Raw genomic sequence first — 23,656 nt, 5'->3', positions numbered from 1 at the left:
TTTCATTTTCAGCTGCACCAGTATGCACACCCACCAAAACTTCTACTTGAATATTCTGCTTTTTGTTAGGCCATTAGATTTTGCTCCATCCTGACTCCATGTCAGACAAGTAACTGAATATGATACAAACATGAATTAGTCCTTGGACTAATTCCCTGTAGGTTTATTTTACCAGAATATGAAAAAAAAAGTGTCCTCCCTCTCATTCTGATCACTTCTTTGGTTAGCCTGGAGAAGAGGAGGCTCAGGGCAGACCTTCTTGCTGCCTACAACTATCTGAAGGGAGGTTGTAGCCAGGTGGGGGTTGGTCTCTTCTCCCAGGCAACCAGCAACAGAACAAGAGGACACAGTCTCAAGCTGTGCCAGGGGAAGTTTAGGCTGGAGGTGAGGAGAAAGTTCTTCCCAGAAAGAGAGATTGGCCATTGGGATGTGCTGCCCAGGGAGGTGGTGGAGTCACCATCCCTGGAGGTGTGCAAGAGGGGGCTGTATGTGGCACTTGGTGCCACAGTTTAGTAGTCATGAGGTCCTGGGTGACAGGATGAACTTGATGATTCTTGAGGTCTTTTCCAACCTTATTGATTCTATGTTTCTACAAACATTTAATTCTATTTAGGTCTTGTTGCATTGGTAGGTAGCACTGAATTTAGCCTTAAGTTTCCACGGGCATAAATGAGAATTGATGTCTTAGTCCAAATGGGTAGCTGCAGATGCAGATTAGTGTATTATTTCAAAATGTGCATTGAAGTAGAAGAGTGTCTTCAGAAGAGTGTCTTCTATGAAATAACACTGTTCAGATTCAAATCAGACATAGAACACTTCTGAATTGATATATGTTCTTGCAACAAACTGATTACATTGTACATTTTCTTTGCTCCTGTGGTGGTTTTAGGCTATGTCTTTAAAATTTAGTTACAGATTTAAAGCAGAAAGGTAGGAAAATATAAATAAGTCTCTATTGGGTGTAAAAAGGAAAATAAAAGATTATTCTAAACGAATTCATTGGGTAAATATCTGGAATAAGAGGAGCTGTACCATAACAATTCTCCCCTTCCCTTCCCTTCCCTTCCCTTCCCTTCCCTTCCCTTCCCTTCCCTTCCCTTCCCTTCCCTTCCCTTCCCTTCCCTTCCCTTCCCTTCCCTTCCCTTCCCTTCCCTTCCCTTCCCTTCCCTTCCCTTCCCTTCCCTTCCCTTCCCTTCCCTTCCCTTCCCTTCCCTTCCCTTCCCTTCCCTTCCCTTCCCTTCCCTTCCCTTCCCTTCCCTTCCCTTCCCTTCCCTTCCCTTCCCTTCCCATCTCTGGCTGTTTCTGCTTCACTGCAGAGAGATAACCTGCTTTGTCTGGCCTTGGCTAAGTCTAACTTCTCTGTTCTGTTCTCTTGTCCCTTTTGTACAGGGCAGTAAGGGGAGAGGCAGGGAGGGAGAAGCTAGTAGCTTCCCCTGGTCCTTGGATGTTTCTTAGTTGTAAATATCTGTATAATATTGTAACTTCTGGATATTTGGTACCTATTCATTACATTCCATTGTAGAGTGTAGATTTTGCTTGTAAATGCAGCTCTATTTGCTTCTAACTGAGTTGGTCTGGCAAAAGGGGAACCACAGCTCCTCAAAAATAAAATAAAATAATCAAAGTATCTTTTTCCCTTGCTTTTAGTTATTACAACTGCAACTCTGCTAACAGAAAGTATTTTGCACAGGTCATTTGTACTCGGTCTGAGGAGTACAACAGCCAGCAGGCTTTGTGCAATGCCACAAGCGAGGGGCCTATACTGCGAAATCCTGGGAACAACGATAAATCAAGGACCCCAAGGCTGCCATCCTCAGCTGAAGTTGAATTCTGTCTGTCACTGCCTCAGTATGAATCTGGATCCATGGATAAATTGGCCAATTTCAGCTTCCGAAACACCTTGGAAGGTAACGTGTTTTACTTTATTATGCCATTTCCATCTTTAAATGGATTCTTTCTGAATTTAGAGTCTTTAAACTCTGGGCAGTTCAAACTGATTCTGTGAAGCACCACTCAAAAAGAAAGAAAAAGTTCTGCTTCCTCCTGGAATAGCAACAGACAGAAAGAAGTGTGTTAAAAGCTTTTGATAAGAAAATGGGAACTACAACTAGATCAGACCCTAAGAATAGAATAGAATAGAATAGAATAGAATAGAATAGAATAGAATAAACCAGGTTGGAAAACACCTTTGAGATCATCAAGGCAAAACCTGTCACCCAACACCATTTAATCAACTAAACCATGGCACCAAGCACCCCATCCAGTTTCTTCCTAAACACCTCCAGTGATGGTGACTCCACCACCTCCCTGGGCAGCACATCCCAATGACCAATCTATCTTTCTGGGAAGAATTTCTTCCTAACATCCAGCCTAAACTTCCCCTGGCACAGCTTGAGACTGTGTCCTCTTGTTCTGGTGCTGGTTGCCTGGGCAAAGAGACCAACCCCATCCTGTATACAACCTCCCTTCAGGGAGTTGCAGACAGCAAGAAGGTCTCCCCTGAGCCTCCTCTTCTCCAGGCTAAGCAACCCCTGCTCCCTCAGCCTCTCCTCACAGGGCTGTGCTCCAAACCCCTCCCCAGCTTTGTTGCCCTTCTCTGGACACCTTCCAGCAACTCAACATCTTTCCTAAACTTACTACCTAAGAGATGGATGGAAAAAAGATCATTTTCTATTTTTTTTTAATGAGAAAGTTACACATTTGAGAAGATTTTACTCACAGTAAATTCAAATGAAAATCAGTGCCTTTCAAGTTCTCAGAAAGTAACAAAAGAATATTAAAAAATAAATTCAAAAACTCATTTTCAGTCTCATTTTCATTATTCATTATTCATGAATTGGAATGGAATGGAATGGAATGGAATGGAATGGAATGGAATGGAATAGAATGGAATGGAATGCAATGCAATGCAATGCAACACAATGCAATGCAATGGAATGCAATGCAATGCAATGGAAGAATAGAATAGAGTAGAGTAGAGTAGAGTAGAGTAGAGTAGAGTAGAGTAGAGTAGAGTAGAATAGAATAGAATAGAATAGAATAGAATAGAATAGACCAGCTTGGAAAAGACCTTTGGGATCATTGAGTCCAACCTACCACCCAACACCATCTAATCAACTAAACCATGGCACCAAGCACCCCATCAGGACACATGGTATCAAGTAAAGCTATGCTGGAGCATTCCACTGCCTGTCACCATTATGTATTGTTACTGCTGTTCTGCCAGGAAATAATAGAATAACCCATCCAACATTTCAAGATGTAATTTCATTTTATTATGGCATTTTCCCTTTTTTTGTTTTCTGAAAGGAAAGCTTTTCGTCTGCAAAACTTTCCTTGGTATTTTCACTGCATTCCCTATAGCTAATGAAAAATGGTTTCTCCAAATCAAATTTGCTAACAGAAAACTTATAATTAAAAAAAGTTGTAGCCCACGGCCAACATTCCTCATCCAGCTCAAATCTCAGCCTCTGGGTAAATTTATAGTGCACATTGAGAATCTGCTGTCAAGTTTCAGATGGTCTTTGCTAGAGAACTAGAAAGACTGCCCAAGCCCAGAACACAGTGAAGGTCTGCAAGAGCCATGTTAAGAAAAATATCTAGACAGTGACATGGTCTAAATTCCATCATCACAAACTTTCATTTACCACAGCCCACAAGGCCAAGTTCTGTAGACCTTGCAGGTACCTTGCTCTAAGAGAGATTATAGTAATAACATGGCTTAAGAATGGCCCCTCAATTTAAGAAGGATATTGAGACACTTGAACATGTCCAGAGAGGGGCAACGATGCTGGGGAGAGGTCTCAGGCACAAGCAGAAGCAGGTTTAAGTTCTATCAAAAATGTGATTTTTCTCTTATTGAACTCATTGGTGAAACTCCAGTGAAATGGTTATTTGTAATGCACTGTGATTAAACAAAGTTTTAAAAGGATGGCTGAATGGTACAGCTTCCTATACTGACTGGATGATTTAACAGCTCACTGCCACCAGGGGTAGTCCTGCCTCAAACTGCACCAGGGGATGTTTAGGCTCAAGGTGAGGAGAAAGTTTGTCCCAGAGAGAGTTGTTAGCCATTGGAATGTGCTGCCCAGGGAGGTGGTGCAGTCACCATCCCTGGAGGTGTTCAGAAAGGGATTGGAAGTGGCACTTAAAGCCATGGTTTAGTTAGTCAGGAGGTGTTGGGTGACAGGTTGCACTTGATGATCTCTGAGCCCTTTTCCAATCTTATGGATTCTATGATTCTCTATGTGCCTCCCCCATCCAACACTCAGTTGCACTCCAGGAGCTCTTATCTCACCATACCCTTACAAGAGGGACTCTATCTCAGCAGCTTGGAAAAACACCTGACATCCCACACTCCAGGGTAGTTTACTTCCAGACTAGGGAGTTAAATCAGTTCACAGGGGGACTGGTGAGGTACAGTTAGCATAATGGAGAGGAAGGCACAAGGTGGAGCAAGGCAGGTGGAAAAAGTGGCATTCCCTCATCTAGAGGCAAGAAGCATTTATTTTATCCCACTGCTCTTGCAGCCTCACATTTGTTGCAGAAGAGATTTTATTGCAGCCACTACAGCAAAGCTATCTATACTCTGAAAAAAATGTTCTTGTTTTCACAAATTCCTTTTTAATGTCTGTGCCCAATTTCATTGTATGCAACCCTGGATAGCTGATTGTACTGAAGTCTTTTTAAAAGACTGAGAGAAAGTATGAGACTCAGGCTAATTAAATAAAGTGACATCACACTGGGGGTTTATTCCTGGAGTCTGCAAAGCAAAATATCAGGTATTAGAAGTTATGTTCATGGTTAGACATGATGTCACCTTTAGCACTGAATGCACTCCAGCTAACTGGGAGCTGGAGAGTGGGTTTGCTAAAGTTATCCCAGCTACAGAACTTTTGGATATTAAGACACATTGTTCAGGTGCAGATGTCCCATGAAAAGTTGTCCAGAACCAAAATAAGTATTCTGTATATTTTCTAATGAATTACTTGAACAAGTGTTTGCAAGATATAAAGAAATTTTAAGAAGCATCCCAAGTCTGATATAAAACATCCAACCTTCTGCCTAGACTGCATAAGGAATAGAACGAGAGACCAATGTGGCTTTCTGCTTTTATTCTTCTGGGAAATCCCATAGAAGAATCAGATGATTGACTTTTATTAGGAGTCCCTGCATTGTAGAGAGGAAGCTTGGCTGTCAGAACACTGAGAAAAGGTTATAGCCAGGAGGGGGTTGGTGTCTTCTCCCAGGCAACCAGCACCAGAACTAGAGCACACAGTCTAAAGGTGCTCCAGGGGAAGTTTAGGCTTGAGGTGATGAGAAAGTTCTTCACTGAGAGAGTCACTGAGAGAATGTGCTGCCCAGGGAGGTGGTGGAGTCACCATCCCTGGAGGTGTTCAAGAGGGGATTGAATGTGGCACTTGGTGCCATGGTTTAGTCATGAGGTCTGTGGTGACAGGTTGGACTAGATGATCTTTGAGGTCTCTTCCAACCTTGGTCATTCTGTGATTCTGTGATAAGCTCCCAGAGATCAGAGCTAAGGTGTGACTACCAACTAAAAACTAAAGGAGAGACCCTCCTTCCAGCATTTCTGTTTGAGGCTTCATCTGCTTGACTTCTTCTCAGAGCTCCTATTTAAATGCCCCCCAAAATAACAGCAACCCACAGATTTTCATCCTCCAGTGCTGACTGTGGAAGATTATTGATTACATTCCAAATTCTTTTGTTAAGATTATAGTTTGTGTTGTGCTCGTTCCTATCAATGGAAGTCTTCTGTAGAGTTTAAAAAAAATCTATTAAATGATTGATTACATGATAAGATGTAATAACTTGGGTTACTTCAGGAACCTCTACGTGCAGAGATCAAGAACGAAAGCAAGGTGAATAAACTTTCTCAATGTGAACAATTGCACAGGCATACATTTCTGCAGGGATTATGCTGCCTTTTAACAGCCAGACACAATGGATAAAGAAATTTTAAGATACCAAGCAATTAAGCAGTACATTTGCTGGCATGCTGCATTAGCTACATAGCAGGAGTTTTAATTTAGCTTATTCTAATTCCCACTTTGCTGTGCCTCTGAAATGCATTAGCGTGCCTTTCCGTGTTTTCCTAAGCCCTTGCCTAAAAAACCTGAAGGTAAATGAAGTGAGAGCAGGTTCTTTGATCTTCAGTCTTACTGGGAAAAGAATTATATGCATTGTCATATCAGGACATGATTTCCTCTTGAACATACAGGCTTTGCTGATCCACAGACCGCAATTTCCAATACCTCTCAAAGCGGTTTGCACAACGCACTTCACATCTACATGAACGGCTCCATGTCCCAAGTGCAAGGCTCTGCAAACGATCCCATCTTCGTGCTGCACCATGCATTTGTTGACAGGTGAGTTTGGTTCTTCGGCGTGCATCTAATGGATTTTGTGGCTTACAGTGGGTTTTCACCTGCATTTCGAAGCTGTGAATATTTCACAGGCATGCTCAGTCGTGCTCTGCGGTGATTTCAGAGCAGGTGCCTTCCCTCACCTGCCTCTCTGTTCGCTGGATGAAATGCGATTTGAGAAACTGACAAATGCATTCGGATTTTTATTGCCAAGGTAAAAATAATCCTTCAGTGATGTCACAGTGATTAATATCTATGGATGTGCATGTCAGGAAGTTTGGACCAAAAAGTGCGTGACTCATTGTAACATGACTATAATCAGCTGGAGCAATTCCTTTACATTCTAAATGTCAGCGCTGTTTTAATTCATATTCCACCAGGAAAATCCAAGTGTGCTATTCATAAATAAAGAAGCAAAAAAAATATAATCTGTGTTCCAGTGTGACAAAAATTGTGACTGTTTCCTGGTGGAAGAGTCCAGCTGTGCAAAATGAAAGCAAACAGAAGAATATCATGTTTGTTAATAAGAAAGGATAGGGGAGCACAAGTTTGCAAGGAAAGAGTGAAATTACTATGCTGAAGGCAGCATTCCAAGATTTAATGGTGACCTTAAAAGTTTCTGTGTCACTATAGCACATTCAAAGGACTATAATTTACTGACAACTGCATCACACCAAACTGTGATCATTAAAGCACAATCAAAGCTGCCTAAGCCAGAGACTGTAAAAGCCACACAAACCCACACTTGCTCTGGAGCAGTTTATACTTTGCTCAACAACCTTCCTCTACTTTTTCCCACCACACACTGGCCACTACTTGGCTACAAAATTTGGCTTGACCATTCTATTTGGCTAGAACAAAAACCTATTACCCTGTACAATCCTGTCAGACTCTCTCATAATTTTTTATGCTCAAAAACCCTACTGGCTGAGACCCTGCCTGCATGCAGCAAGGCAATTATTCAGATGAAAACAAAAGCTGTTTCTTTATTTGGGTCACTGAGGCATGCAGAACAGAAGGGATACAGATTACATCTTGCAGACATCATCTTGAAGTGAAGCTTTTTGGTGAATAGAATAGAATAGAATAGACCAGGTTGGAAAAGACCTTCAAGATCATCACATCCAATCATCCAACACCACCTAATCAACTAAACCATGGCACCAAGCACCCCATCCTGTCTCCTCTTAAATAGCTCCAGTGATGGTGACTCCACCACCTCCCCAGGCAGCCCATTCCAACAGGCAATCACTCTCTCTATGAAGAATTTCTTCTTAACATCCAGTCTGAACCTCCCAAGGTCACCTCAAAGCTCTTACAAACTTTATCCTATTTAACCAAAAAGCTAGTAGGTGTAACAAGACAGATCAGAAGTCAGACTTTTACTCCTCAGTTTATATATACATATGATGAGCCTAATAGTTGTATTCTTCATACTTTACCCATCCAGAAATAGGGCATCAATCTTAAGCAGGTCACCCAGGCACCAGTGGAATGGTTCCTTCAAAGGGTGACCCACCTGCCTTCTACTCCTAATACTGTAGGATATAATTAGCCTCCTGGAGGTGTCAGTTTTGAAACTCTTTTCTGGGAAAAGCTTTTCTTTAGAAGTTAGTGCAGCTCAGCTGTGACTTAGCATCTCCCCTCAATGGCTGCTTAACAAGATGGATGCAGAGTGTTGGGTGCAGAGTGTTTCAGGTTTGATGACAAACTTCGAATTTGGTGGGTGGAAGTTAGCTTTCCAACCTCTAGGCTAGTAAAAAAATGGATCAGTTGAATACTCAGAGAAACGTAGTACAGGAGCAGAAAGTTTGTGGTCTATAATATGAAAATAATTGTTTTCCTTAGGTATTCACACTTGTATGAGACCTATGAACCAGAATGGCATGGAATGGCATGGAATGGCATGGAACAGAACAGAACAGAACAGAACAGAACAGAACAGAATAGAATAGAATAGAATAGAATAGAATTAACCAGCTTGGAAAAGACCTAATTCCCACTCATTGTAGGGCTTAAGTAACAGTTTAGTCTTCCTGCTGCCCCCTCCTACAGAGGAGTTCAAATCATAATCATAAGCCCCCGGAAGTAATTTTCATAACTGTAGTTGTTATCTCCTTTAGAAATCAAAATTATTTGCAAGAGATAACATCATTAAATCCTCCTGGTGTTAAGAAACAAAGCACTGCACGGGCACTGTGGGGGCAATACAGATACCCATGATGCAGCCTCATCCCATCTGTGGGAAAGCAAGCAGAAAGCCAGCTCTGCAGCTGCTCTCTAGATGGGCTTTAGCACACATGGGTGTGAAAACTGATAATAACACTGCCTTTTGTGTAAGTGACAGAAATGCATTAGCATCATTAGGCTTACTTAGCAGCCTTATCCATGACAGATTAATCATGCTTTTAGTTATAATTAATAAGTAGGTGACTGATAGGTACATACAGTACGTTGGGGGAAAAAACCCTAAAACTCCGTTCCTCTCCTACATAGACTTTAAATCCAATGGGCTGTGAAGATGTGCTTTTCTGAGAGGCAAGTGAAAATGTAAGGACTAGAGGTAATGGGAGTCTCCACAGCAGCAGAAGGGTTGGGGGTTTTTTGATCTTTCTTATCAGCTCTTCTCATTTGGGTAGCATGCTCTTGAGCTGGGAGTTATCACTACACTGAGCCACATGGCTTTTAACTAACTTTTTAACTGAATCTCTGCTGAGAACAGCATCTCTTCCAGGCCTTGGGGAGGACATGGAGAGTTGTGAGATGAGATTTTACACTGACAAAGGGTGTGAAAAGACTCAACAGCAGCAATCACAGGTCTGCTGGGTCTTGGAAAAGTAAGGAAGAGCTCTGTGTCAAGCAATCAGGAATGATGCAGCACTTGGAGTCTCCGTGTAGGACTCAAAATAGGGATTCCTCACTCCACTGCACATCCCTTGGGTAAAGCTGAGCATGCAGTTTCCTCTCACCAAACTCACATCTTCTGGGGATGTGTTTCCTTTGCATTTATTTTGACAAGGCTTTTGAAGAGGGATTGATCTGAGCTTCAGCTTACCCATCTGTAAAGTAGGTGACACTGGATGCCTACGCAGCAGGGACGCTGTCAGGGTAAGTGCATTAACGGCTGTGAAATGCTCAGTTACCACCATAATAGGAGTGATAGGAATAAGGCAATAGATCATTGGAATTGATTTTACATAGAAACATATGGTACAGAGGAGGATAAACAAGTGTATGTGGAGCCTGCTGACAGGTGTGAGCCAAATGTTAGGAACTACTTTCCTAACTGAGCAACACTGCCTCCCATCTGCTACCCTCCAGCCTTTCCTATCCAGGGCCTGATGCGCAAAATGAGGGAGGGGAGGATGGATGGAGCAGAGGTGCAGTTGATATGTCTTAGGGGGAAAGCAAAGGATTTGCTTACAAATACTTCCCTTTTTATTTAGGTCATCCCTTTTCAGCAGAGCAGAAGTATGATGGTACCCAGGCAACAGCTTTCTTTAGCAATGATAAATCATGCTCCTTGCTTCTTATTTACTAGCTAGAGGACCTAGGGATCAAACCTCATTGCTTGGTAAAAGAAAGTGACCACCCTGAAAATGAGTTGTTAATGGAATGGCTTAATAAAAATAAATAAATAAATAAATGAAGCACCAAAACATACATTCAGCAAAAATGAGAGCTTTTTTAGCTCTCTGAAGCGTTTCTCTTAATTGCAAATCTCTCTGCTATTCAGATATGCTCTACAGTCAGCACAAGGGAATAACAAGGGAGGAGTCAACCCACTCAAGCTGGAAGGAGCAGCTGCACAAGCAGTGAAAGCAAGGGCCCATAGTCCCACTTGAGCTCACCAGTGTGTTTTCTGTGCTCTGAAAAGGAACTCTTTCCTCTACGCCAGCTCTTTCAGATCCTCCATCTCTGTAGCCAGATAGTGTTTTCATCTGTTCTCCCTGCACTTCTGTCCTTTGAATGCTTCTTCTTTGCCTTCTAATTTATCTGTATCTCTGCTCTTCCCACCCCAACAATTCCCCTCGCACACTGCAAGAAAAACTAAACAGCAAAGTGAGAAATAAGCTGCCTTTAAGGTTATACTTGTACAGCAGCCAAGGCAATAGGGCCCCACTGCTCAGCTCCTTTCTAGATTCTGCAGTAGTGGATGGGATTTATTACAATGCCATGGATGACTTTCAGAACAAGACATTTGGAACTGTTTTCCTTGACACACACAACAGAGTGTAGGATTTCAGTGCCTTGCATCTCCAAAGCCTAGCCCTGTTAGGCTCATTTTACAGCTAGACCCAGACTCTCCGTTCTAGTGATGCCACCGCTGCAGGACCTATTTCTCCAGCTTCCATGTGTAACTGCATGGCTCAGGATACTGCTGCAAGAGCCACTGAATTAGCCCAATGCTCTGCCCAAGTGTTTCTCCTTTTTCACACCCTTCTACCACTTCTTTGCTCTCTGCCATATCAGATGAGTTGCTGGTATCTATTTTCAAGGCCCTTCACTGCCTGACCCCAAATAATTCCATATTGATTCTTAAGGAACTCACTCACCCTTCCAATAAATTCATCATTCCACATCTCTCTGGCATTAAATCTCTCCAGACTCCTCAAGACTGGACATTGGTCACCCCACACACCCACAAATTCAGTCACCACACTTCCTTTCAAAAGGACATTTGTAGAAAAGCTCAGACATTAGCACACCAATGTTGGTCTGTTGTCCCTTGTCCCACGTGCCTATTATAAGCTCTATCATTAAGGGACTGTCTAACTGGACATCCCTATACTGATCTCAATGCTTCAGTTACTCTTTTGCTTCCAGTCACACAGGACAAAATTCTTGCTTTGGAGGCAAAACCTTTGGGGATGGAGGTGTGCCCATGTGTATTTGTGTGTGTGTACTTGCACTCTGCTGAAAGCAGTCAGTGTTAAGCATAAGGTCACATAGAGAATGGAGACTCATGTACAGCAGCTTGCAGGCATGCATACTTCCAAGCTAGTGCAGGAGAATTTCTCCTACGCATCAGCTTCAGAGTCCAATAAAAATGCCACAAATTCTGCTTAATCGAGGCAAATGTCTCTGTGATGTTCATCAACATCAGCTGCCATAGACTCCTCTGCAAGATGCTAAAATAATCCCTGCCTCAGTGGCAGGGTGGAGCTGGGAGCTTCAGGAAATGCCAGAAGCTGGCTTTTCTAAGGATCTAACAACCAAATGGTCACTGATACATTGGTTATTAGTGTTGAACTGAAAAGCATACATGGAGCAACAGGTTACAAAATAAATTAGAAACCACAATCAATACATCCTGATTTGCATGCCAGCAATCAGCTACCCATTCCCTAAACCAGTTTTATGGACACTTCCAGTCAAAGGATAGAATACAGAATTAATCAGGTTGGAAAAGACCTTTGAGATCATTGAGTCCAACCTATCACCCAACACCATCTGATCAACTAAACCATGGCACTAAGTGCCTCATCCAGTCTCTTCTTAAACACTGCCAGTGATGGTGACTCCACCACCTCCCTGGGCAGCACATTCCAATGGCCAATCTCTCTTTCTGGGAAGAATTTCCTCCTAACCTCCATCATAAACCTCCCCTGGTGCAGGTTGGGACTATGTCCTCTTGTTCTGACACAGGCTGTCTGGGAAAAGAGACCAACCCCCACCTGGATACAACCTCCCTTCAGGTAGTTGTAGACAGCAAGAAGGTCTCCCCTGAGCTTCCTCCTCTCTAGGCTAAGCAACCCCAGCTCCCTCAGCCTCTCCTCACAGGGCTGTGCTCCAGACCTCTCCCCAGCTTTGTTGCCCTTCTCTGGACACATTCCAGCAACTCAACATCTCTCTTGAATTGAGGAGCCCAGAACTGGACACAGTACTCAAGGTGCAGCCTGAGCAGTGCTGAGTACAGGGCAGAATGACCTCCCTGCTCCTGCTGGCCACACTGTTCCTGATCCAGGCCTTCTTGACCTTGAGTCCCTGTGCCTTCAATGTGCTCACCTTCATGACACTCCTGCTTCCACTCCAAAAACAAGAGTTAGCATTATGTCAAAAGTGATTTTGTTGGAAAATACTTTTAACAGGAGGAATTTCACTCTCAGGAGATGTCAAAATAAGAGCTTCTTATTTTTACTCTGTTCTTGAAACAGAACGTCTTCATTTTCTCTCAAATGTCAACTCAGGTTTTTTCAAACCAAAAAATGGTAGGAGAGAAACCAAGTTGTTCTCTTGTTTTGAAATGTTGAGAGGAAACAGGAACTTTCTTTCTTAGCAGTTACAAACTATTTGCTTGAAGACTTTGGAACATTTGGAGTGAGAAGATTCAAAAAGAATCTTTAGAAATTCTTGTCAAGCAACACTAGGTTTCCAGACTCGTTTAAATATATGAAAATAAGAGCTATTCTTTACCCTGAACTGTCTGCAGTTGGAGACAACACAGACAAAGCACAAGGCCAAGCAATCGTAGTTTGTTTTCTTCCATTTGGCACATGGAAACCTAGTGACACTCCGCTCTTTAGGGACTCATTTCTCCACTGGTATCATAGAATCATAGAATAAACCAGGCTGGAAAAGACCTCAGGGATCATCAAGTCCAACCTAGCACCCAACACCTCAGGACTAACTAAACCATGGCTCCAAGTGTCACGTCCAATCCCCTGTCACGTCCAATCCCCTCTTGAACCCCTCCAGGAATGGAGATTCCACCACCTCCCTGGGCAGCACATTCCAATGGCCAATTTCTGTTTCTAGGAAGAACTTTCTCCTCACCTCCAGCTTAAACTTCCCCTGGCACATCTTGAGACTGTGTCCTCTTGTTCTGGTGCTGGTTGCCTGGGAGAAGAGACCTACCCCCACCTGGCTACAAACTCCCTTCAGGTAGTTGTAGACAGCAAGAAGGTCTCCCCTGAGTCTCCTCTTCTCCAGGATAAACAATCCCAGCTCCACTCTTTATGGAATGATTTCTCCACTGATCCCCCTGCACACACACACAATAAGAAAATAGAATCATGTTCATAGTGTCAATTGGGGCTGAATCACAGAATCATAGAATCAATAAGATTGGAAAAAATCTCAGAGACCATCAAGTCCAACCCTATGTGGAGAGGCTGAGGGAGCTGGGGTTGCTTAGCCTGGAGAAGAGGAGGATCAGGGGAGACCTTCTTGCTCTCTACAGCTACCTGAAGGGAGGTTGTAGCCAGGTGGGGGTTGGTGTCTTCTCCCAGGCAACCAGCACCACAACAAGAGGACACAGTCTCAAGCTGCACCAGGGGAAGTTTAGGCTCAAGGTGAGGAGTTCTTCCCAGAAAGAGAGATTGGCCATTGGAATGTGCTGCCCAGGGAGGTGGTTAAGAGGAGACTGGACGAGGCACTTAGTGCCATGATTTAGTTGATGAGATGGTGTTGGGTGATAGATTGGACTCAATGATCTTGAAGGTCTCTTCCAACCTGTTTGATTCTATTCTATTCTATTCTATTCTATTCTATTCTATTCTATTCTATTCTATTCTATTCTATTCTATTCTATTCTATTCTATTCTATTCTATCCTATCCTATCCTATCCGATCCTATCCTATCCTATTCTATCCTATCCTATCCTATCCTATCCTATCCTATCCTATCCTATCCTATCCTCCAACACCTCGTGGCTACTAAACCATGGCTTCAAGTGTTACGTCCAAACCCTTTTTGACCTCCAGGGCTGGAGACTCCACCACCTCCCTGGGCAGCACATTCCAATGGCATCATCAATGGAATGAAGCATTTCAGAAGAACTGTGCATATGCTGAATATGTGTGAGATGGATAAAGATGGAAAAAGCCAACTTCAAAAGCAGACAGCGAAAGCAGCAGGAAGCCGAGGACAGCTGTAGAGGCTCTTCAGTATGATCATTGTGGAGTAGTAGCACAATATTTAAAGAAGCTCCCATAAAATATATTATCTGTGAGGCTATGTGAGGAGCTCTGCATAGGAGATTATTTTAGACCTTAGTCCTCCTTTCCCATGGGTGAGTGAGAGCATCACCACTGAAGCCAATGACACGTTTCCACCTCACCTATGTGTTAACATGTAAGCCTACATCAGCTGGCAGAACTGCTGGATTCTCCTTCTAGGGAGACACAGCTTCAGCACTGGCTAAGCTGTGCTACTTGAGCTACATTGCAGACATCCCCTTTGAGCCCCACTAACAGTCAGTAAGTCTATAGTCAGAGAGTTAGTGCCTAGCAATCAGCTTAGATGCAAACATTTGTTCTGAGGCACCTTTTTGCATTTTGATCAGATGACTCCACTCAAAATAGTTCTTATCCCTGCACAATGCCTAGCACAGAGTCTGCTTAAACTCAAGTTCAGAAATGACTATAATACAAACACCTATAAGACATGAAGGTTTGAGGTGTATGACCCATCCATCACTTGTGTATGTAATAAGACTGAGCCTGGAAAACTTATCTCCCCATCTCCAAAGCTCCTGGAGGAATGAATTACATTTCTGCCATGCACACTGGGTGGCAGTTGCCTCTTCTCCCTGCCTCTTGTGTATCACACAGCTTCTACTGGGAAGAGGGAGCTTCTACTGGGAAGATCCACAGGCATAGCCACAACCCACCAGCCATCTCCACAGCTCCGCAGCAAGGTAGCTCATCTCTCACCCTCCTCTGATGCTTAAGACAAGCACCTTGTCACCAGCAGCTGCTGTGCTGGAAGCCCTGCTGCCACACAAACAAGCTTTGATTTCTCAAAAGGGAAATCAGAGGGAGAAAAACACTCTCCAGCAGAGAGTTTCATGGGAGGGTGGGGCAGGAATGGCTTTGGTCACAAGCTTTATAGGCACAGATAAACTTCTACAAGTATGAGATAGAGAACAGCTCAGGACTGAAAGTTTGGAAAACTTTAGCATGGAAATTTTTATCAGGGAAGGGTTTGTGTTGTTTTATTTTCCCCCTTGGAGCTGTCCACAAATCAGGCATAAGCCCTCAGCTGGCACTGACCTGGAGCTGCTAGCCTGCCCCTCTTAACCTCTCAGGATTAGTAGCATGTTAACCAGAGCTGTTCAGCTTGTTTGATGGAGCTGACTCACTCAAAGTGGGCTCAGTATGTGGGTAGTGAGTTCATATCTACTGCAAAATACCATATAAATATATCCATGAAAAACAGAGTGTAAGTGGGAAGGTTGGGGTGTTGCTGAGAAACACAGCTCCCCAGTATCTCTCCTTTGATATCCCTGTGTCTGGGGCTGGAAGGCAAATCATACACCAAGGTACTGGAGCTGGACTCTAACATCTGTTTCAGAAAGTCACAGAATCACACAGTGGGTCAGGGTAGAAGGGATCCTCAAAGGTCGTCATGTCCAACCCGTGTGCAGTGAGCAGATACATCTCCAGTAAGATAGGTTGCTCAGGGCCCCAACAAGTTTTGACCTTGAATGCCTTCAGGGACAGGGCCTCAACCACATCTCTGAGCAACCTGTTCCAGTATTTCACAATTCTCATTGTAAACAACTTTCTCCTAATGCCCAGCCTAAATCTACTCCATTGCCTTTTGTCCTGTCACTGCATATCCCTCTGAAGAGTCCTTCCCCAGCCATCCTGTAGGTCCCCTTCAGATATTGAAATGTAGCTATAAAGTCTCTCCAGAGCCTTCTCTTCTGCAGGCTGAACAGTCCTAATTCTTTCAGCTTGTCTTCACAGGAGAGGTGCCCCATCCAGTTTCTTCCTAAAGACCTCCAGGGATGGTGACTCCACCACCTCCCTGGGCAGCACATTCCAATGGGCAATCTCTCTTTCTGGGAAGAACTTCTTCCTAGCATCCAGCCTAAACCTCCCCTGGTGCAGCTTGAGACTGTGTCCTCTTGTTCTGGTGCTGGTTGCCTGGGAGAGGAGACCAACCCCCAGCTGGCTACAACCTCCCTTCAGGTAGTTGTAGAGAGTAATAAGGTCTCCCCTGAGCCTCCTCTTCTCCAGGCTAAGCAACCCCAGCTCTATCAGCCTCTCCTCATAGGGCTGGTGCTTTGCCTATTTGACAGACAAGGGCTGGGTCTGTATAGTAGAACCTGAGGTTGCATCTAAAGTAACCCACACTTTTGAATAAGTCATCTTGGAAACAACAGATAGGCCACACAACATCAGAGATGGGGAGAAATAAGGAAGAGGAATGGGCTCTGGAGAGAAATGTTCTTTTATGCATTAAGCATATATAAAACCTATAGTGCTGCAAATCCACCTTGCTTTAGGGGGACAGCAGGAGGGAGGTTAAATAGACATCTTCTGTTTTATAGGTGAAATACAGTAGCTGGCAATCTCTTCTGCCATGTCATTATTCAGGATAGATGTTTGCAATGACCCATTATGCTCTTCAAAATCAATAACACAGGAGCTTCAGTTCAAATAGTCCCATTTAAAGTGAATATTTCACATCACTCACTGCAACATTTGAGTTCAGCCAACGCAGTTACAGAATGGATCTCTTTGTACACTACATATTATGCAAGCAATTAGTGGTTTTTAAAAGGAAAGATTACTTTGCCCTGAATCTTGGCAAGAGCCACATGGTTAGTCTTCACCTATTCTCTTAACACTGGAGGAGGAGAAAGCTCTCTCTGTGACACAGCAATCAAGACAAGCTCTGATGCAGACAGCTAGGGTAGCATTGAATTTCCTTCCTGCAGCACTTCTGAAATAATAGCTGATGAAATTGTTCAAATTGTAAAAAATCACAGGAAAACGTGGTACTTTTCTCACCCACATATAGCTACTTTCTATTCATCCAAAGAAATTATCACTTTGCTGCCATAGATGTGATTTATGTATTACATGCCCTTGTGAACCTCAATAATGACAATCTCTCAGTCTCAAAAGAATTGAATTACAGAGCACAGGAGTGGGTAACACAGAGTCAGTCCAGCTACCTCCTCAGTAGTCCATTTTAATCTGCTTGTTATCTTTCCTTTCAAGGGAAACTAGTTATTAAACTCTGAAGCAGCTGGCATTTGTACTGTCTCTTACTTCAAGTAATGTTTTCCTGTTAGCTGTAAACCATGGCAAAGATGAACCTGAGAAAGCTAACACTGGATAGATATACTCCAGCAAATGGACACTTCTCCCCCACCATGCAACACATCCAACCTGGTCTGGTCTATTCTATTCTACTCTATTCTATTCTATTCTACTCTATTCTAGTCGCCATCACTGGAGGTTTTCAGGAGGAGACTTGATGGGGTGCTTGGTGCCGTGGGTTAGTTGTCTGGGTGGTGTTTGATTGGTTGATGGGTTGGACGCGGTGATCTTGAAGGTCTCTTCCAACCTGGTTTATTCTATGTATTCTATGTATTCTATTCTATTCTGTTCTATCTGCATTTGTGTTTCTGTACTGACAAAGCACACAGGACATGCAATAATGGCTCAGCTATACCTTGGGTTTTGCAGTGCTAGATAGTATTGGAGACTAAAATTTGAGTGAGAAACAAAGCTTTCTAGCCAAACATTGCCCTAGTTTGGCAGGCAGGGGTGAAACAACACATATGATGACAGCTATTTTAAGGATCAAGAATTTCTCACCTGCACCACTGCTGACTTCCACTGCTGTAAACCAGAGGCTGGCTTGACTAAGAAAAGAAGTAGAGTTTAGGTTAGATATCCAACCAAATCTCATCCCAGCTAAGCCTCACCTATGCTCATAATTTCATTCCAGTAGAGATGCAAAATAAGCTTCCACAGGAGTTGCCTTGCTTTTTTTCCATAGCTGGGTTGCAATGAGGCACTAGCTAGTGCTGCAGTAGAGAACACTGACATTCCTCTGCACAGATTCCTACACTTTCAAATACAGCTCCTGCCTTTGGTGGTGAAAGCAATGTGTCATGACCTTATTGCTCTCTACAACTACCTGAAAGGAGGTTGTAGCCAGATGGGGGTTGGTCTCTTCTCCCAGGCACCCAGCACCAGAACAAGAGGACACAGTCTCAAGCTGTGCCAGGGGAGGTTTAGGCTGGATGTTAGGAAGAAGTTCTTCCCAGAAAGAGAGATTGGCCATTGGAATGTGCTGCCCAGGGAGGTGGTGGAGTCACCATCACTGGAAGTGTTCAAGAGTTGACTGGACATGGCACTTGGGGCCATGGTTTAGTTGTTATGAGGTGTTAGGTATGAAGTAATAGGTTGGACTTGATGATCTCTGAGGTCTTTTCCAACCTGGCTGATTCTGTGATTCAATGTTTCTCCCAAATGCTTAGGAAGGGAATGCCCTGAGGTGACTCTAATACCAGCCGACTAATACTGACTTCTGCAGTGATGACTGTTGTGTAATCACAGCCCTTGGATGGGCACTTAAACTTTTCTCACTTTGTTTCTTTCTCCCTTTCTTTCCAAATGCAAATACACCTTGCTCACCAGATTTCTTCCACAGAATGTCACATTTCATGATACTGTAATAAATTGTATAAATGAGCTCTAAGCAGCAATGTTCTGCCTCCCTTGTGCCATGGTCAGCCTGATCTGGTCTCAATCTCACAGCTGCAGAGGAAGAATGAAAGCCTCTGTGTCACATCTGGCACAAGCAGGGAAATGGTTTCATATTGGAATGTGATAAAGTTGTCAGTGGCTTACAAAGATGTGTTCTAGTAGCTGAACCATTAGTACTGTGTGCAGTGTGCAGGGTTAGCTGAGGCACAGATTTATCAGGCCACTGAGAAAGGGCACAGTCTGAGTGTTGCTTTAAGTCAGTTCATACCTGGCACACAGATTTAAGAAGTCCTGCTCACCTGGCCATTGTGCAAAGCATGAGTCAGGTCCATGGCTTTCTCTCACCTCAGCTATCCAATAACAAAACAAATTAGATGCTTGTTTTTAAGCCAGATCTACTCCTTAATCCTGCTTATGGCATGGTTGTACAAATGCTCACAAGGAAAAGTGAAGACAAGAAGGCAGGAGAAGAGCAGGATGGTGGCCTCTGTAGTTTCATGGACCCAGAGTGACCATGAAACTTCATCATGAGGGGATTGTAGACCTTTTTCTGAGGATATCTGCAGTGTAGCACATGGTCCTAATTGAGTGTCAGAGGAATTTGCATGGAGATACTGCACTTTCTTCTTTCCTCTTTCTCTCTTTCCAGCTGCTGGCCCTTAATTGTAAAGTAAAACACATCATATTAAACTTCTCCTAGAAAATCTTCCTGAAGGGCCAATTAAGTCTACACTGTGTCAGTGTCTCTGCAGTGGTTCAATACATGGGAATCTCTAATTACAGGTATTTAAGGTCTAGTTTCATCTCCTCCACTGCAATCACTCAAGTGCTGCTCTGCTCATGATTGCAAAGACATGTTGAGAAATGGCTTAAGGAGAGATGCTTTCCAAAACAATAAAGAAAGCAGCTACACTTATTGTTCTACTTCACTTTTTCTTGGTTTTGAACTTTCCTGCCTGTGAGCAGCATCTCTCTCTTTTTTCAGATCACACAACACTACCTGCAACAGTATGAAGCTATCCAGCCTATATACAACAGCACACTTGTGCTCTGCTTGGCATTTCCCACTGGCAGCGTAAACCCAATTATTTCTTGACTCATCCTTTCATTAGCTCCAATCCCATTGCATATATTATTCATAGAATAATATGAATTCAGCAATATATATTGGTGGCCTTTTTTAATCATCCTCAAATCAATCTCCCTTTGCCCTCCCCCCACCTTTAAACTAAGGATTCTTTTCCAAATTAATTTTCCACTAAGGCTCATTTCATTTCCCTGTGTATAATCTGGTCTGTACAGAGCAGAACAAGTGAAATATTCAGGTCTATTTATACAAAATTAAATGGAAGTGATATATCCATATCTGTTATAGATGGCTTTAATTTTCTCTGTAAAAGCACCTTACCACACTGAACTCTTTGCAAAACCAAAGCATATTTGCCCTCGATGAAAATGTAAACTACCAAGCCATCAGCATACCAGGTGGGAGGCTTTATTGCTTTCTTTACCACACACCAGCTCTTTAGTGCACTTGAAGCTATGGTTGAGTTAGTCATGAGGTGCTGGGTGATAGGTTGGACTTGATGATCTCTGAGGTCTTTTCCAGCCTTACTGAGTCTACAATTTTTATGTTGTGCCTATTTTGTCTAAATTAAACTGGAGCCTCTAACACACTGTGAAGTTTCTCTAATGTGCAGGAAGGATATTCTTTGCTTTTAGGACTTTTTCAGAATTCTTCTGACCAGATAACCTCCCTCAGCTATTTTTGCATCAAGCATGCAGCTTCTGACTGAATTAGAGGGTTTTAGAGAGCAGATTTATCACATCCCTATAGCAGTTTTTCCAAAGTTTAGATAGACAGAGCCTTATTTTAGCCCAAATTTGTCTGAGCCCAATCCATTCTACAATATTAACATTCTATTTCTTACCACAAAACTCTTTGCATACACTATTGATCATCATAACCTACTAATTTAGAGGACACAGTCTCAAGCTGTGCCAGGGGAGGTTTAGGCTGGATGTTAGGAAGAAGTTCTTCATAGAAAGAGAGATTGGCCATTGGAATGTGTTGCCCAGGGAGGTGGTGGAGTCACCATCACTGGAGGTGTTTAGGAAGAGACTGGATGGGGTGCTTGGTGCCATGGTTTAGTTGATTAGATGGTGTTGGGTGATAGGCTGGACTCGATGATCTCAAAGGTCTCTTCCAACACGGTCTATTCTATTCTATTCTATTCTATTCTATTCTATTCTATTCTATTCTATTCTATTCTATTCCTAATTTCAAAACCTTCACTCTTTAATACTATACTTACTACAAAACAAGTTCTACTTTGGAAGTGCAATATAGGAAGACTGAGCCTGTTTAAGCCTGAAATGTGTGTCAAGGCATCTTTAAAATTCAAACTATTCTCCTCTCCTTTTCAGTTCCCTAACCTCTTGCTGGGACATGCACTTGGAACACTGATTTCTTCAAGCAAAGGAAGAAGCCTTGCAGTCAGAAGCAGTGTTTGCTCTAATCTAGATAGAATTATTTTTGAATCTGTCTAAGGCCTTTAAATAAAAGCTGCCTCTTCCCCATCACTTTTGCTTGCCACTTAAGAAATACAAAGGACATTAGGGTTCAGTTCCCAGGAGCCAAATCTCCAGTTCATTTAGCTCATTTCCATACTTTAAATTTCTCTTTCAGTCCTGATTGCCCATGACCTGTCTAGGTAAGAGCTGTCACCCTGGAGGATTTATGCTTCACATCTTCTAGATCTTAGATTAGGTTCTCACCATTTCCATTCTCTGAATAAAATTTCCAATGACTTTTGATTAGCTCTTCTCTTCTTTATGCTGCCTTGCCTTCTCTACCACACTCACATCCCATCTGCTCTCCTCAGCACTGCCAACATCTCCCAAATGACACAACAGTCTAGCTGGGATTGCCATGCTAAAAATGTCTCCATCTCTGGAAATTATCACTCCTACCTAAACAAATCCCTAATTATCTGCCTGCCCTCTTTGTCTACATGCTGAGGAAGACAGCAACCAACCAGACTGCTGTGGGAGTTGGCCCGATTTCCCTCTCACTGAACTTCTGCCCAGATGATTTTTTCTTTGCACAGATGAACTATGGAGATTGCATTTAACAGAACCCTGATCTTTTTGTTATCTTCAGTCTTATTGTGTCAAGTAAGGGAGAAAAATGTGGAATAAAACAGCCCTTCAGATGTCACTTAATTCATAGTCCTGCTTTAGAATAGAATAGCATAGCATAGCATAGCATAGCATAGCATAGCATAGCATAGCATAGCATAGCATAGAATAGCATAGAATAGAATAGAATTAACCAGGTTGGAAGAGACCTTCAAGATCATCAAGTCCAACCTATCACCCAACACCATCTAATCAACTAAACCATGCAACCAAAGGCTCTCAGGCCTAGGAGAGGATGCAGGGACTCATATGAAGAGAACATGATATCAGTGGTTTGCCAAGGTAACTAACAATTCTAGGGATCTCAGATGCTATTCTGCCATAAACCTGGCTTTTCTACCAGGGTCTTTGTCAATCCATAAAGACCACCTAATTGCACAAGCATTTTGTCTGTCTGCATGTAGCCCTATGAGGAGAGGCTGAGGGAGCTGGGGCTGCTTAGCCTGCAGAAGAGGAGGCTCAGGGAAGACCTTATTGCTCTCTACAACTACCTGAAGGGAGGTTGTAGCCAGGTGGGGGTTGGACTCTTCTCCCAGGCAACCAGCACCAGAACAAGAGGACAGAGTCCCAAGCTGTGTCAGGGGAGGTTTAGGCTGGATGTTAGGAAGAAATGCTTCAAAGAAAAAGTAATTTGCCATTGGAATGTGCTGCCCAGGGAGGTGGTGGAGTCACCATCACTGGAGATGTTTAAGAGGAGACTGGATGAGGCCCTTGGTGCCATGGTTTAGTTGATTAGATGGTGTTGGGTGATAGGTTGGACTTGATGATCTTGAAGGTCTTTTCCAACCTGGTTAATTCTATTCTATTCTAATGCTATTCTTTTCTGCAGCCCTAAGCTCTTTCAGGTTTGCAGCTACTGAGCAAAGTATCTAAAATAAGTATTCATTTCCAAGATATCAAAAGGAAATAACTTGGCTTCTTTTAAGGGCATAAAAGGAAAAACTGTCAGGAGTAACTGGATCAAAGCCTGATCTGAGAGCCTCTCCCCAGCCTCACTGCCCTTCTCTGGACACGTTCAAGTGTCTCAATAGCCTTCCTAAACTGAGGGGCCCAGAACTGGACAGAGATGTTTCTGAGATTTCTACAGTGGCACACAGATAAGTTAGATGAAACAGACTTTAGCAAAGATTTTGTGATTTTATGCTGGCTAAAGAAGAGAGCTGTGCATCAACAATGAATTGTGCAACATACCTTGTGCATCAGCAGCACAACTCAGAGCAGTAATTAGAGGCATGAGACCATGTCTAAATCTCCAGATCAGCTGCAAGGGCAGACGATTCAGTGCTTTTGCTACTGCTAAGAAATGCCTGATACCCCATGTGGGAGCCACGCTGTAACTGAAAGAATCCAGAAGCACATATGCTCATTTCCATGGAAATGCTTTGCATTTGCATTCTGCCTGAAAGATTACTGGCCTAAGGATTCTTCTTGGAACGGCTATGAAGTGGCAATATTTAAGGCATCCAGAGAGGATGCTGGATTTCAGGGAATGGAATACGAAGCTACTTCAGATGAATGACGACTTCCAGCTCTGAACCTTGTGCTTGTCAGCCCTACAGATTTTCAGAATGTGACAGCTCAGCATTTTCTTTTTAATCAAGCCCCAAGAAGTA

The 23,656-nt window shown here is 43.1% G+C and overlaps 1 protein-coding gene across 1 annotated transcript in view; it reads left to right on the top strand.

The window, feature by feature from the left end:
* The window catches only part of TYR (tyrosinase), a 49,532-nt gene that overhangs the window by 14,034 nt on the left and 11,842 nt on the right, over positions 1-23,656 (top strand). Inside the window, exons 2-3 of the mRNA XM_009901509.2 lie at positions 1,691-1,907; positions 6,239-6,386. Coding sequence (XP_009899811.1) covers positions 1,691-1,907; positions 6,239-6,386 — 365 coding nt within the window. The remainder of the gene's footprint in view (positions 1-1,690; positions 1,908-6,238; positions 6,387-23,656) is intronic.

The sequence above is a fragment of the Dryobates pubescens genome, chromosome 10, assembly GCF_014839835.1.
Source record: "Dryobates pubescens isolate bDryPub1 chromosome 10, bDryPub1.pri, whole genome shotgun sequence".
Lineage (NCBI taxonomy): Eukaryota > Metazoa > Chordata > Aves > Piciformes > Picidae > Dryobates > Dryobates pubescens.
The sequence above is the reverse complement of the archived record's forward strand: the minus strand, read 5'-3'. Positions and strand labels throughout refer to the sequence as shown.